A 14,205-nucleotide genomic window follows, 5' to 3' on the forward strand; every position below is an offset into this window, starting at 1 on the left:
TCGTAATTGGTAGAATCATTCTACCAAAATGTTTTCTTTAGCTTGTAAACAACATTTGGTTTGTCCTTAATATAGCGATTGAATTGGGATGTTTTTACATCTAAATCCACTGCAGCCTCAAAATGATATTTGGTATGCAAAACAATTTTTGCTCTATTTTTCATTGTGTGGGCAAATGGTTTTCAGATTTTAACCAATGTCTCTTGTTTATTTATTTTGAATATTGGACCGTAGGTGTCGCTGTATCAAACAAGTTGTTGAGGTATTTTTTAGCAATTCTTTTGAGGAACATTTCTTTTATTTCTTGGGTTTTACGGAATCGCGAGTTTTAACGGAGTTGCTTAGAAATACGAATAAAAGTGTTCAACAGTTCAAGATGAATACCAGTCATTCGCCTGGTAAGTTTGGTATTTTGATAAGGGATCCTGTTTGATCAGATATTGTCCCGGTACCCTTCTAGTTCTGCCTTTTATTTTCCAAAATTATTCTTGAAGTAGTTGGCAGATGATAATTTTTTCAATTTTAATATTTAATCGTTATTACATGACGTGTCAGACAAAATTGTGTTGGCGGTGCCATTCCTTGTGAATCCTCACTTTTAAACTTGTTGTTTGGGCAACTTTACTAAATTTGGTGTTTGCGTTATAGTTTAATTACTCATGTCAACATCCTTAATTACAATGGTAGAACAATTAAACAGTTCGTTTGAGCCCTGTCAGTAAGTGCATGTTAGGTTGCATAGCTTGTGTGAATAAATGGCTAGAGGTGAAAGTTTGAAGCCTAAAAAAAAAGAAACGGTACACGTCCATTTCCCGTTTCTTTGCTCGTGATGTGGTGGTCTTTGAGCGTCAAATTTTCAAAGCAGATGGATATAGTAAATATAAAGTCACATCATGTGTATATAAAGTGATAATTAAAATGACTGAATCCACACATACCAGTTTGGATTATATAGAGGATCCATATTTTAATCCACAAGATAGTACTTCCACTCCGAGTTTGGACGAGAGCGACTGTTTGGACGATTATGATTTGCTAGAGAATGAACTAGAAATTTTTGACTTGAGACAATTAGATTTTGATGAAGTTGTAAACCAAACTTTGCATAATGACGACATGGTGAATGTAGAAGCTGAATTTTTTACAGTAAAGAGGGCAAACACAATCATAAGGGCATTTTTCAGAAACAAATTAAAGAAACAAGTCAGGGTTACTTATTGTGATTTATCAAAGCCTTACTTGGCCAAGTTACCAAAAGACAGTAATTTTAGAAAATATTTAGATATTAGTATGACAGGTGGTAAGTGTTAATGGTCTTGTCTGTTGTTTGAGAGATGATAATACCTTGTTCTTGAAAGACAATGAGGCAGTCCAATTTTTCAGAAGAAGCTCTGGCGGCAGATCACATTGTTCCTGATCTGTCCCACCTTACTCCGGAAGAGAAGGAGAAACAGGAGAAAATCTGGCGTGAGGAGCTTGCCCAGATCGAGGATGAAATTGCCACATTGAGGACTGTACTGGCTTCCAAGATGCGTCGTAGTGCTGAACTTAAGCGGAATCTGGGCATAACTTTCCTCAAAGAGGTATCTGATGACATCAACCAGGGCATTAAGAATGTCAAAGAGAGCAATGTGTGAGTAACTGATGCTCAGTTGGTAATCTCTTACAATGCTTGCTGTGTTGAATATGACCTATTCTTCATTTGTTAGATTTCTAATTTTATTTTCTGCTGTTCTTCTGTGAACTAGTTGTATGTAAGATATGTTAATCCAAACCAATTCTTAAAGCTTATAGCTGGTTTTTATGCAAATATAGTAAAAATGTAAATTTCATAACTGGTTACATAGGTGGTGTGCAAAAAATCTTCAGCTGGTAATCTCTGACAATATTTGCTGTATATATTATACTATTGTTGAATATTACCTCTTCTTCATTTGTTAGATTTAGATTGTTGATTTTATATTGTGCTATTGCAATATGAGGTAGTACAGTAAGAATGTACATTTTTTGGGTTACATAAGTAGTGTGCATGATTTTTTTTGGTTTTTCTGTTGCATCAATTAGGTACCAAACAGTAGAAACAAAGGTGGGGCAAGTAACAAAAGCAGTCACTGATGCACCCATGTGAGTAAAATTTCTTTACACCGCATATATAAATTGATATGAAAGTTCTCCTGAATCTATAGTTTTTGTTTTATAAACTAACAGTTACCAGAAGACCACCTCCATCATAGGCGGCATCACGGGTAATATTTCCAGCAAACTTTCTCAAATGAAACAATCAGAGTCGTTCCGTTCTTTTGAGGAAAAAGTTGGGTCTGCATATGAGAACGTAAAGGTGGGTTAATTTGTAGCAGGGATATGGTTGGAGGTTAAAATCGTCGGTTTTAGACGAAAGTAGCATCCCGTTCAGGATCACAGCAGAGCCTGGACGAGGCTGGTAGATCAAGATCGGGCTCGGTAGCGACAAGTCCCAGCATTCCGGAAGAAAAGCCTATAGCATAAGGCCTACGAGCGTCTAAATCAAACCAATCAGTGACCGATGAATGCCTTTACATAATGCTTTTTATTTTAAACTATTTGATCTATCGTTTTGTTAGTTCAAGTCTAGTTTTTTTTTTTTCGATTGTGGGTGGACTAAATATTATGGTGAAGAAATTTATTATTTATAGATGCGTAAGAAGGCAAATTGCGTTACTTAAAAAGTATATTGTGGAGTGGCTATTTGTGTTTCTTGTACAGGTCTAGCTAAAATGCCCAGCTATTTTTACATGATAGTTTTTCTGGTAACATGTTGATTACTTAAATGTTATAAGTGTAAAATCTGTATCTCTGATAATAAAGAGACTTTTGAAATATCAACTTACAGGTCTTACAATCTAAACTAACCATTGGTGTTCTGTGACCATTAGTTTGGTAATAAGTTTTGGAAAAAAGTAAAGGCATCCTTTTACTAAAAGTTTATTTTAAAAATACTTTACTAATCTGAAAATAAAATTCTCCAGTCTACATCACTAGTCACACATTAGTCCCGCACCAGGGACAACCTAGCCATTACAACGTCTTCTTCCTGTTGGGTGCATATCTCATAGTTATCGCGTCCTTATTTTCCAACAACACACTACGGATATTTTGGAACGGCATCTCGAACACCAAACTCAACACTACCGACAACGCGATCACCCACGAGTACTCTTGCAGGTTGAGAATCGTTGTGAAGAAGCCGTAATGCTGCACTGACCTGGTTGTTCCGATGTTGTAGAAAAACACCGGGAATTGGGTCAGGTAGACCGTGTACGAGATTTTGGTCCAGAGCGTCCAGACCGGCATGCAGAAAAATTTACCCACCAAGCCTGAAATCGAAACGCCCCTGATGTTTGAACCAAAAATCAAATCAAATTAAAATCGTTTTAATATTCTGCAAAAGAAAAGACACGCTTAAGCATCTTTTGTCTCAAGAAATTAATTGTAAAAACAACAAAAAAAACAGATATATCAAGCTTTAGTTATAAATTATACCTGTAGGTGGCGGCCTGTAACATTTATAAACGCACACGGTGTTGCTACTTTTCAGTTTAAAACTTTTTTTGGAAAGTGACGGTGTTTTTATTTCATAATTTGCAAAAAAAAAATCCTCACCTTCACTTCACTAATCGCACTTACATTTATGGTAAATTTATAAAGTTATAGTTCATAAATTTAATGCTTTTAACGAAATTTACTTTAAACAGCAGTAACCGAACTATAGCCGGTTCCTTTCTATCTATGGCCATTACCTTTGTAACCGAGTTGGGAAGTAAAAATTATCCATGCAAACGCCCCTACCCACAAGATAGGCGAAACGGCTGCGTACCAAGCTGCGTCGAGCGGGTCATACACGTAGTCTATTTTACCCATAAATGCTGCTCCGAAATATGACACGAGAAAGCTGAGAAGGGCAACGGTGTTGCCGATTCGTAGCTGAGTCTGAAACAAATAGGTCAATTGACATAGCATGGAAAAAAATTATTATTTAGATACGCATGACAAAACCTCGTTTCGTTTCTCTAATAACGATCTTCGATGTCTGTTTTATTGGGTATTAGGAGTTCGAGATATTTTCCTCGTTTTTAATGAAAACCATATCGATAATGGATATAGAGGCCCTGCCTATGCCGATAGGAACCTATGAAGCAACTGTGAAAAAAAAACATTGAGAAGGTTCATTCAACAGTTGCACATGCGAGATATCGAATAAATACATAAAATAGAAGCATAAAAAAACTACATATAATTATGGCCAAGGTTAGGCGGACTTACCATGGATAAGCCATTGAAACCTATTAAGAAATAAAGTCAGTTATGACTGAGACAATTTTAGCGTGATGAAAAAAATACTAGTCTAATACTTTACATCAAAAATATTCTTCTTGTAGTTTGTTACGGAAAACTCGGTCCATCTTATATAAAAAAATAAAGTGAATCTCTCGCATTGTTCGAAATCAAACTCGTTCAATTTATAAGTCTGGTTTAGTTGTGTAGGTAATTATCAACCAATTACTGTGGTGTGTGCGTTTCGAAAAATAATTGAAAAGATTATCAAGAAAATAATAATATCTTTTATTTGCAAAATTAGATCTTAGGAACGCAATGGTACCAAATGGTGTTATAAAATCATACCTAACATACAACAATACGTTAACATGAATTTATTTACAAATAGACAGGATTAGGTTTGGCGTTCCACACGGCGCAGTGTTGGAAACTGTGCCGTACTTCATGTGTTTTCTTAAATTGGAAGGATTCAGGTTTGATGGCAGAATATTTTGCGTTTTGATGCTTTATAGTCCCATGTTATTCCGTAACAAATTAAAGATTAGTAATAGAAAAGACTAGGTACATACTTTTCAAACAAAAAATACGTTTATTGAACCGATTTAAATAAAAACCAATAATAAACAACTTGATCGGGTCAATAAGATTAAATATTTAGGGCTAATAATAGATGAAAATTTCAATTGTACTAAGCATCTTGACCATTTACATAAAAAAATAGCTCATGCTGGCAGTGCATTGTTCAGATGTCGAAATTATCTAATTCTTTAACTAATTTTAAAAATCCTGCAAAACAAAATATAAAAAATTATCTTCTTATATGACAAACTGACACAACGGAGGACGTATACAGAGAGATGGGTATTCCACGGTTAAGTAGAATATCGAAGATTGATAAACGTAAATATATATGCAAAGTTCTAAAAAAATCACAAAAATTTAACTCAAATCTTATCTTTGCGAGAGATATTCCATACTATTAGAGCAATATTTATAAAGGCAATGTTAGAATTAATAGGTTCTTCTTCAGAGTTTAATAAATTGCCAGAAAATTAAAAAAAATCATCTTCGTATAGTGAATTTGTTAGGATGTTGAAATCACACTTGATTTAATTAATTTTGAAAAATGTTTAAATATATGTAATAAAAAAATATTTGTAATGTATTAGGAAAGGCTACTTAAAAATATTTTATTAATTTTGGATTGTGATAGAGACTGATTTATTGCAATGTCTTGACATTCTGTTTCAGTGCTAACGCCACTTTGTAGAGGGCTATGTAACATTGTAAATAAGGTCGGGTAATAAATATTTTTTTTACAAAAATAAATTTACTGTTTTCACTATAGTACTATTTCATTTATCCGATAGTTTTGCAATTTTGCTCTCGTAGGTGGACTTATGAGTGGTGCTTCAAAACTGAGCGGTATTGGTGAAAAAACGATTTTTAACATCGCGATTATTCATATGATTTAGGTTTTAAGAGTTTACTCCGTCAAATTGTTTTTTGAAAAATTATAAAATTAGTAGATTAATTAAAGATATAAGTTTTGAATATGTGAAGCATGGTAGCAAAAGTATAATGTTAGAGCGATCAGACATAATTAATTGGCGACACAGGTATTTAACAATGTTTAACAACATGTATTACAGCTCTTGGCGCCGACCAAGTTTTCTTAGCGATTACCACGACGAAATGAACGGCGGGTCTTTCGAGCAATAGTTTGAGAAGGACTAATTCCCAATTTACCTAACAATGGACAAAAAATCTTGTTATCATGAATAATGATTCCTATAATTCTTGCAAATTCAGATATCCAGTGACCTCATAGAAAAAAGTCGAAATTCAAGATTGGTTGTTTTAAAAAACATTTTCTTTGACGACTCTTATTTGAAATCAGAGCTGCCGGATGTTGACTACGCATACAGCAATGAGTATCAATGTGAGCTTAACCCTATCGAGGTGGTATGGAATCAAGTAATATTAAGTAATATAAGTGGCAAGAACAACTCCGATTTCAATACAGAACATGTTCGTTCGTCAATAGATGTTGCTGAACCAAATTGCAGTAATTATGTTCAACATGTCATAGAAAAAACGAAGAGGAAATGTGGTCCGTTGATAATCTCTAAGGCAACGTCGATAAACTTGCCCACCATAATACTCCACGCTGTCTTTGCAGTGTGATTTGGACTATAGACCATATGCCACGATATTCAAAAGCATTTGAACCAAAAAAAAAAAAAAAACAAAAACTAACGCTCGGTGCCTGATTATGCCGCGTTAACGTCGCTTTCGTTTATCTTCTCCCAAACTAGGCGACCTGATTACACGGAATCAAAAACCGAAAACACCAAGTTCACGGTCGCAGTTTCCGACACGTTTCTCGCCATGAACGACGCGCCTGACGATCGACGCAGTCTTGCCGAGCTGCGACGCTGGTTGAAGCGAGAAAAATGGCTCCACGCACGCACCGACGACGAACACCTGTTGCCGTTCCTCCAGATCTGCAAGTACGACTTGAAAAAGTCCAAGCAAAAAATCACCAACTTCTACCAAATGCGCAGAGACAGGATCGAATGGTTCGGCAACAGGGACCCGTCGCTACCCGAGGTCCAAGAACTTTCCAAACTGGGAGTATTCCTTCCGCTGAAGAAACTTCACGAGAACCGACTAGTTTTAGTTATCCGCACTGCCGTACACGACCCCAAGAAACACCTAATAGACAACGTCTTCAAAACCGGAATGATGATCATCGATCTGGCGTGCAAGCATCACCAGGTCGTCGAAATTGCGGTTATATTCGACATGAAGAATATCGGGTTTAGTTACTTCAGACCGTTCACGCCTTGGTACGCCGCCAGGCTGGTGTTTGCCCTCGAAAACTACTGCGTCAGGCCGAAACGTTTGGAGTTTGTCAATGCGCCAGGTTACTTCAACGTTTTCCTTCGGTTGTTCACCAGGTTGATGTCGGAGAAGATGCGAAACCGCGTCACGGTGCATTACGGCGGCGCAGAGGTTTTGGCGAAGGTGATCCCCAAGGAGATGTTGCCTCCGGAGTACGGAGGCGACGGAGACAGCGTGGAGGATCTGGTGGATTACTGGCACGAAAAGATGTCGCATAGTCGGCGTTGGTTTGAAGAAGATGAACGGTTCAAGGCGGAACGACGTGATAGTAGAAAATGACGAGCCAATAATGGCTGTTAAGTGATTTTTGGTGACGTTTTCTTAAACGGGTACGCAATTGCGAAGAAGCCGCAGTTGTTACGTGTCTTGTATATGATGTAATAACTTCAACCACTATTTGGAGGTTCAGATAGGATCGTTGAAATCTAATGTAGTGACTCGATTTTCAACAAATATACGCTCAAAAAGGATCTATCTGTTTCAGTGATGACCAAACACAACAGCAATTAATAAAAAAATTGCTCAAAATCGTGATAACGACTGTTGAAAAATGGGTATATGTTAAGTGCGAAACTGATTCGAGTCGCTTCGGACATTTCCGGGATGTCAGTCAATGTATTCGTATTATTTTTCAAAAATGTACCCAAAAACTAACGGTCGTAGAAAAAGTATAGTATGCAATACGTTTGGCAAACTTTTTAAGTCACTTGTTTATTAAACACTTGCTCCGCTCGTACGAAATAAACTCTTGACTCAAATGCCGTTTACCACACTTGTTGCAAAATATACTATTACTTAAGTTGTGTTATGAACGTACAAATAAAAAGAAATGAGCGCCACAAATGTAACAACTTCACTTTTCTTTAATGTAGCACCCTGTATATGTTTAATTACAATGAAACTCCTTTTTAACCCGATTTCAAAAATATATTGTTTGCCGCTATTTGGTTTAGCAGTTTTTGAAATAACATAGGTTAATTTTAATAATTAATAAAGTAGATGATGATGATTGATGATGATTCATAAAAAAAATGAAATAATAATAATAAATAGCTTTATTGCTTTTACTATTACTAACCATAAAATTGACAAAATTATATACCGAATTAAAATTGGAAGCAAAGGGCTAAGAAAGCTTAGACATCTGCCACTCTTACAGCCCAAAATATAGTATTAAATTAATTGAAGGGAATAGACAACGCTCGAAGTGGGAGGAGAAGGAATGAAAGACAAAGAATCTTGCTAGTATTCAATTTGTTCTCCTAAAAGTTAATTTTTAAACTTATTTTTCAGTGCCCATAGCGTCCGATAAAACCTACAATTTGATATGAAAGGTCCTTTCGAAATGTTTTTTTCTATGCCGTGGCACTCACCTAACCAGATATGGTGAAATATAAGTTCTACGTCTCCTCCTCCTCCTCGAGTTTTGAATTTTTATTGATTAAACTGTGATATCACTAGAATATTCTGTGAGAGACAGTGATAATTACTATACATTAATTTTAGATTACTGTATGCAGCTTTTCTAGATTTTAGATTCTAAACTTTTGCAACTGCTACAAAAAGGCAAAAGACAATTCTTTAGAAAATTTAATGTTGGTTTTAATATTGTACAATAATTTGCATTTTTTTATTCAAACAATGAAAACGTAAGTTCTACGCGATTATTGGTGAATATTACTGAATATTGGATAATAAACTCCAGTTATTTCAAAAACGGCTGAACCAAAACCGGACAAACTATATATTTTTGAAATCAGGATCCAAAAGACTTTCATTCTGAAAAAAAAATATGAGATATGTTCAGAAGATAATAGCAACAATCCAGAAATATTTTATACTAAAAGTTTTTACCTAATTATTTCGTTTTGCAAGATGAGAGTCGTGATTTTAAAATTATTTTAAAATTAATGAATACACGTCTCCAGGCGTATCGAAAGAAGAACCCCATAAGGATTTATCAGATGTTCCACCTAATCATCTGATATGAGATAAGGGACACAACATCACCTTATCCCGATAGCAATAATAAAAAATAGTTCTATATATAAAAGTTGGTTTGTGTTGACGTACGTTTTGATTTTTTAACACAAATATGTATCCTTAGCAGGGTATTCAAGACTTCCTGAAAAAAAAATCAAATCATTAAAAAAATGATTCTCTTGAAATGTATTGCTGTTTTGTTGTTATTTATTTAACGATAAAATTGTTAAAAAATGGGGAACTAATCTCCATTATCTTTACATTATCTTCAAGAAAGAATACTTAAGATTTTTTTTCAAATCCAGAGAGGTTCCAAAAAATACACGCACAGTGTTGTCACATGCAACAAATGGGAAATTGTTTTATCAACTACTTAAAAAACCATTGCAGGCGACCTTCCGGGCACCTTGAGGCAACGAGATCCCGATACTCTTCGTTTTTAACTTCGTTTATCGAGAAACGTATTCGAATTGACTTAGTCTTTTAGTTATTGCTTTAATTATTGATAGTAAACAGCTAATGCACTTCATTAGGTAACGATACTTTTTTTCTAGTTATTTTTTGATATTTTCGTAAATACATTTCAAAAAAGCATCTGGTATATTGGTGCAGTGTTTCCTGCTCTTTATATGCTAAGATGAGTAATCCCTCTTTCTATTGAATTCTTTCATCACTGAAATGGATTCACTACACAGCAAATTTGCATTGTGCAAGGTAAAAAAGAATTCTTCAGTCTATTTTTTTTTTAAACTGGCAGCCTTCTGCATCTACTTTTGATTTATTTCCACCAGACATAATTTTTGTTTACTTTTTGTTCGAAAAAAAAAATTAGTAAGCACTCATAATGCACAATTAAGAACCCCAAAGATATAGCAAATCATTTTAATAACTACTTCATTCATGCAAACATGCAAGATATCTGATACCATTAAAACTCCTATTATGTCATTTGAAATAAACAAATCCACTCTAAATAACACTATATGGTAACAACCCATAACTGAAAACGAAATGATTTAATACATAAATTCTCTCAAAAACAACAGCTCTCCTGGTAAAGATAAAATATCCATAAAAACTTTAAAAATATTATATAGGCATTACTGACACCTTTACCACATACCATAAATATAATTTTTAAAACCATTTTAAAGGACGTCCAGTTTTCAAACTTTGAAACAAACAACAAATGAAAAATTACAGACAGAAATTTTTCGAGAAACGATAGATTGTTGTAATTTTTTGGTCAAAACAATATATATTATCAAAAAATCAGTATGGCTTTACTGCGGGGGTTGGTACAGTTGCAGCTCATTAGGAATGTAACTGCAAACCTGAATAAAAATAAAAAATATCTTCGGGTATTCCTTGACTTATCTAAAGCATTTGATACGGTTTCGCACCCTATTGTGTAACATGTATGTAGCAGTATGGTATCAGAGGAAATACATCTAAACTTTGACAGAATTACCTAACAGATCGGGTACTGTATAGAAAATGTTATTGCCGAAACAAATATTGTAAGAATTTGAATATCCCAAGATACAGTACTTGACCTATTGTTTTTTAATGTCTATATAAACGCAATAAATGATTTATCATTTGGGGCATAATAGTGTCATATGCAGTCAATACAGTCATAGTATTTGTGGGTGATACATGACAAGAAGCAAGGACTAAATTATAAGAGGGTTTATTGCAGATTAAAAATTTTTTAGATTCTTTTAAAACATGTCTAGAAGCGAAAAAATGCAAATATATGGACTTTACTAGAAATTATGTAAATAGACCGAGTTTTACTAAATATCTGGGAGTATAAACAAACAAAAACTTAAGGTAGGACACTCACATCACAAACCTTGCGCAAAAGATAAAATCACTATTGCATAAATTTTATTTATTAAGGGAATTTCTTACAAAGAGAGAATATTATTATTGAATATCTTAAACAAAACACCATTATAACGATAATTTTTCAAAAACCAATGTTTTGTTACACAAACAAATGGAATAACCAGAGGTAGAGAGGTCTAAGTCAACACACCGCTATATTTTACGGGCCAAAATATTATAACCAATAGGTATCAAACGAAATAAAATTGCTGTAAAAAATTTAATGCACTTGGTCTAAATTATATGTATAACGTACACTATTATTTTATTCACTTAGAAATTCTTACAAAAACGTTCTCCATTTTTAATAAAAATTATATATCTAGTATTGGTCCTATATTTCCAAAAAAAACCTTTATATACACAAGCACATTTGTATTTTTTGCCTAATCCTTGTGTAGGTTTACCAACGGAACTAACGCTTGGGCTATCCACCCGCCTATATAGGCAAAATAAAGGAATGATCTAGAATCGTCTACAGTAGAACAATGGAGAAGCAATAATCTTTTGTTGCGCAGCTTGCTAAGTTCAGTCCATGATTATGAGTTAGTAATTTAATATACTTTATGTGTAATTACTTTAAGTTCAGTCCATGATTATGAGTTAGTAATTTAATATACTTTATATAATATATTATACATGTGTTTCATACAATTGTCGAAAAGTGTAATGAAGTTCGAATGTCGATGCTAAACACAATAACAGTTTTTTAACGGGTGCTTACAGGTAAATAAAATATATTTTAAATCATATAATTAAAATTTAGAAATGTAGACGGAAAATTCCGAATTCGATATTTATCGTTCTTTGTTAACCCGACAGTAAACAAATATGGCTATAAATCATGTAACTACTTATATTTCAACCAGAAATATAGTGCTTTTACAACCAATCCCGTGATTCACTTTGCCTTCTGTCTACTACTCCAAAACCGCAGCCCCCTTATAGAACACTCTGTCTAGCAGACCCTTATCCGTAACCATTCCAGGGCCCTCCTAGGAATTTATTAGTACAAAGTAACAATTTATTACGTTCTATTTTATTACATTTCTACATAGTATCATTATTAATAAACAAAATATTAAATATAATAGTAATAAAGTATCAGTAACTTAAAAAATCGTCACTATCGCTACTGAAGTCACCTAGTTCAAGGATCAACTCCGCCACTAACTGTTCTCGATAAATATTTTCTTTTTTTATTACTCGCTTTTCACAGTTAGACCAGCTTTGTATTGATATTTTAGCTGCTTGCCGAATTACGTTTATGGTACTATCACTAAATGTTGGTGCAGTGTTATACATATATATACGCAACATCAATGCTTAATCAAACTCAAAACGGTCCATTTACATTTCAAATAAAAATTTCAAGTTTCGTTACGGTCCATCTCGGGCTAAACATACTTAATGCAGAATAAACATCTGTTGGGATGGATTTTAACACGGTCTTGCGAAGGTCTGCGGTTAAGGTACTGTAAAATACTTAAAACGTCAAAGCAATAAATGCACTATGTTTTTGGTCGTATTATACCTACATTTATAATCTCGTTTTCTAAAAATATTAATAATAACTAATAACAACTAATAACACAGCTATACAAATAAAAAAAAAATTTGCACTGAATATCTGTGAAAATGTTTATGTTTTCAAGTGTCCAGATCACGAATATATATATGAAAGTATTGAATGTGCTCTAATTTTTATGATTTTCACAAATCTTATAATTTGAACAATAATCAGCTTTTTATTCATAAAAATCGATTTCATCAGTCATGATTAGGCTTCTGCACAACTTTTTCGCGAATACAAACATCACGTGATCCCTATTCTTAGCGATCCCCACCCTTTGCTCCGCAGAACAGCTGAGATCTCAGTTCAGAATCTAAATAAGTTCTTATGAGTTAATATTTCGTTTCAATTACTGAATATATATTGAAATATATATTTGTTTTGTCTTTTAAAATATGAGTTCGTCAAGAAGAAAGTGTAAATATAGTACTGATTTGTTTTGTTATATTTGCGTTGTTTATTAAAAAAAAACACACTGAATATTTCGGTTTTAAAGTGGACAAACTAGGAAAACCATGAGTTCCTCATAATATTTGTAAGTTATGCCTTGAGTCTTTACGGTTATAGAAAAAAGGAGAACGTTCTGGATTAGACTTTGGCATTCCGATGATCTGGATGTAGCCTACAAATCATTTCGATGATTGTTACTTTTGCGTTGTAGATGCTAAAGGTTTCAATCGCAATCAAACCTGGATATATCCAGTTTTACAGTCTACAAAATGTCCTGTACTACACAGTGTAAATATTCCTTGGCCTATTTACGTTTTAAAAGTAATTCGAATGCCCTCAGAAACAATGATGTTACAGACGGGACAGTGTACAAGTGGAAGTGAATGGGAAGGTGAAACGTCTACGCCGAAGTTATTTTCTCAAAATGAACTCAGTGACTTAATACGTGATCTCCATTTATCAAAACAAGGATCAGAATTATTAGCCTCAAGATTGAAAGAGAAAAATTTATTGGCCCCAACAGGTCACGAGAAAAAGAGTTATTGAATTTTTTAGTGGTGTACTTTTAGACATGGGTTTAACAGCATACAAACCTACTGAGTGGCGACTTTTCATTGACGGTTTTAAAAGAAGTTTGAAATACGTTTTAATGCACAATGGTAATAAATTTGCATCTATTCCAATTGCCCATTCAACAAAACTCAAAGAGGAGTATGAAAATGTAAAATTAGTTTTAGAAATGTAAACTGTTTTAATTATATTGGTAGAAAATAAAGACTCAGATTTTATCAAAGTTATGACTGTTCCGGAAAGTAAAGCTTGGGAAAGTTTTGTATTGGTAGTCGAAAATTTCCTAGGTAATCATAAAGCACCAAATTATGAAGAAATTGTGCAAAATATGCTGACATATTTTCAGATTCTAGGAGCAAATATGAGTATCAAGTTACACTATCTTCGCAATCATCTAGATAAATTCCCGTATAATTTAGGGAATTATAGTGAAGAACATTTAGAGCGGATCCACCAGGATCTAAAAGTGATGGAAGAACGGTATCAGGGTCGTTGGGATTGTCACATGATGGTAG

The 14,205-nt window shown here is 33.9% G+C and overlaps 3 protein-coding genes across 4 annotated transcripts in view; 2 read left to right on the forward strand and 1 right to left on the reverse strand.

Moving 5' to 3' along the window:
* Positions 1–230: 230 nt before the first annotated feature.
* LOC132697467 (tumor protein D52) lies at positions 231–2,839 on the forward strand. Of its 2 annotated transcripts, none has more exons than XM_060663021.1 (5): positions 231–398; positions 1,384–1,633; positions 2,065–2,124; positions 2,209–2,338; positions 2,392–2,834. In XM_060663021.1, the coding sequence occupies exons 1-5, from the start codon at positions 377–379 to the stop codon at positions 2,503–2,505; spliced, it is 576 nt and encodes a 191-aa protein (XP_060519004.1). In that variant the 5' UTR covers positions 231–376; the 3' UTR covers positions 2,506–2,834. The 2 variants fall into 2 exon arrangements, with proteins under 2 accessions (XP_060519004.1, XP_060519003.1); XM_060663020.1 differs by lacking the exon at positions 231–398 and adding an exon at positions 748–1,300 and having other exon boundaries at positions 2,392–2,839.
* Positions 2,840–2,945: 106 nt separating this feature from the next.
* The window catches only part of LOC132697466 (O-acyltransferase like protein-like), a 56,944-nt gene continuing 45,684 nt past the window's right edge, over positions 2,946–14,205 (reverse strand). Inside the window, exons 10-11 of the mRNA XM_060663019.1 lie at positions 3,777–3,966; positions 2,946–3,353 (exon numbers count right to left, since the gene is read on the reverse strand). Of these exons, the coding sequence (XP_060519002.1) occupies positions 3,055–3,353; positions 3,777–3,966 (489 nt within the window). The 3' untranslated portion in view covers positions 2,946–3,054. The remainder of the gene's footprint in view (positions 3,354–3,776; positions 3,967–14,205) is intronic.
* LOC132697471 (retinol-binding protein pinta-like) lies at positions 3,977–8,071 on the forward strand. Its single transcript, XM_060663024.1, has one exon. It carries the CDS (start codon positions 6,706–6,708, stop codon positions 7,498–7,500), a length of 795 nt encoding a protein of 264 aa, XP_060519007.1. The 5' UTR covers positions 3,977–6,705; the 3' UTR covers positions 7,501–8,071.

This window comes from Cylas formicarius, unplaced genomic scaffold, assembly GCF_029955315.1.
Source record: "Cylas formicarius isolate icCylForm1 unplaced genomic scaffold, icCylForm1.1 PGA_scaffold_1__22_contigs__length_36826433, whole genome shotgun sequence".
Lineage (NCBI taxonomy): Eukaryota > Metazoa > Arthropoda > Insecta > Coleoptera > Brentidae > Cylas > Cylas formicarius.

Coding starts and splice junctions, on each gene's coding strand:
- LOC132697467 (XM_060663020.1), top strand. CDS start 919: ATGACTGAATCCACACATACCAGTTTGGATTATATAGAGGATCCATAT. Junction 1,301..1,383: donor AGATATTAGTATGACAGGTG/GTAAGTGTTAAT, acceptor CCAATTTTTCAG/AAGAAGCTCTGGCGGCAGAT. Junction 2,125..2,208: donor GCAGTCACTGATGCACCCAT/GTGAGTAAAATT, acceptor ATAAACTAACAG/TTACCAGAAGACCACCTCCA.
- LOC132697471 (XM_060663024.1), top strand. CDS start 6,706: ATGAACGACGCGCCTGACGATCGACGCAGTCTTGCCGAGCTGCGACGC.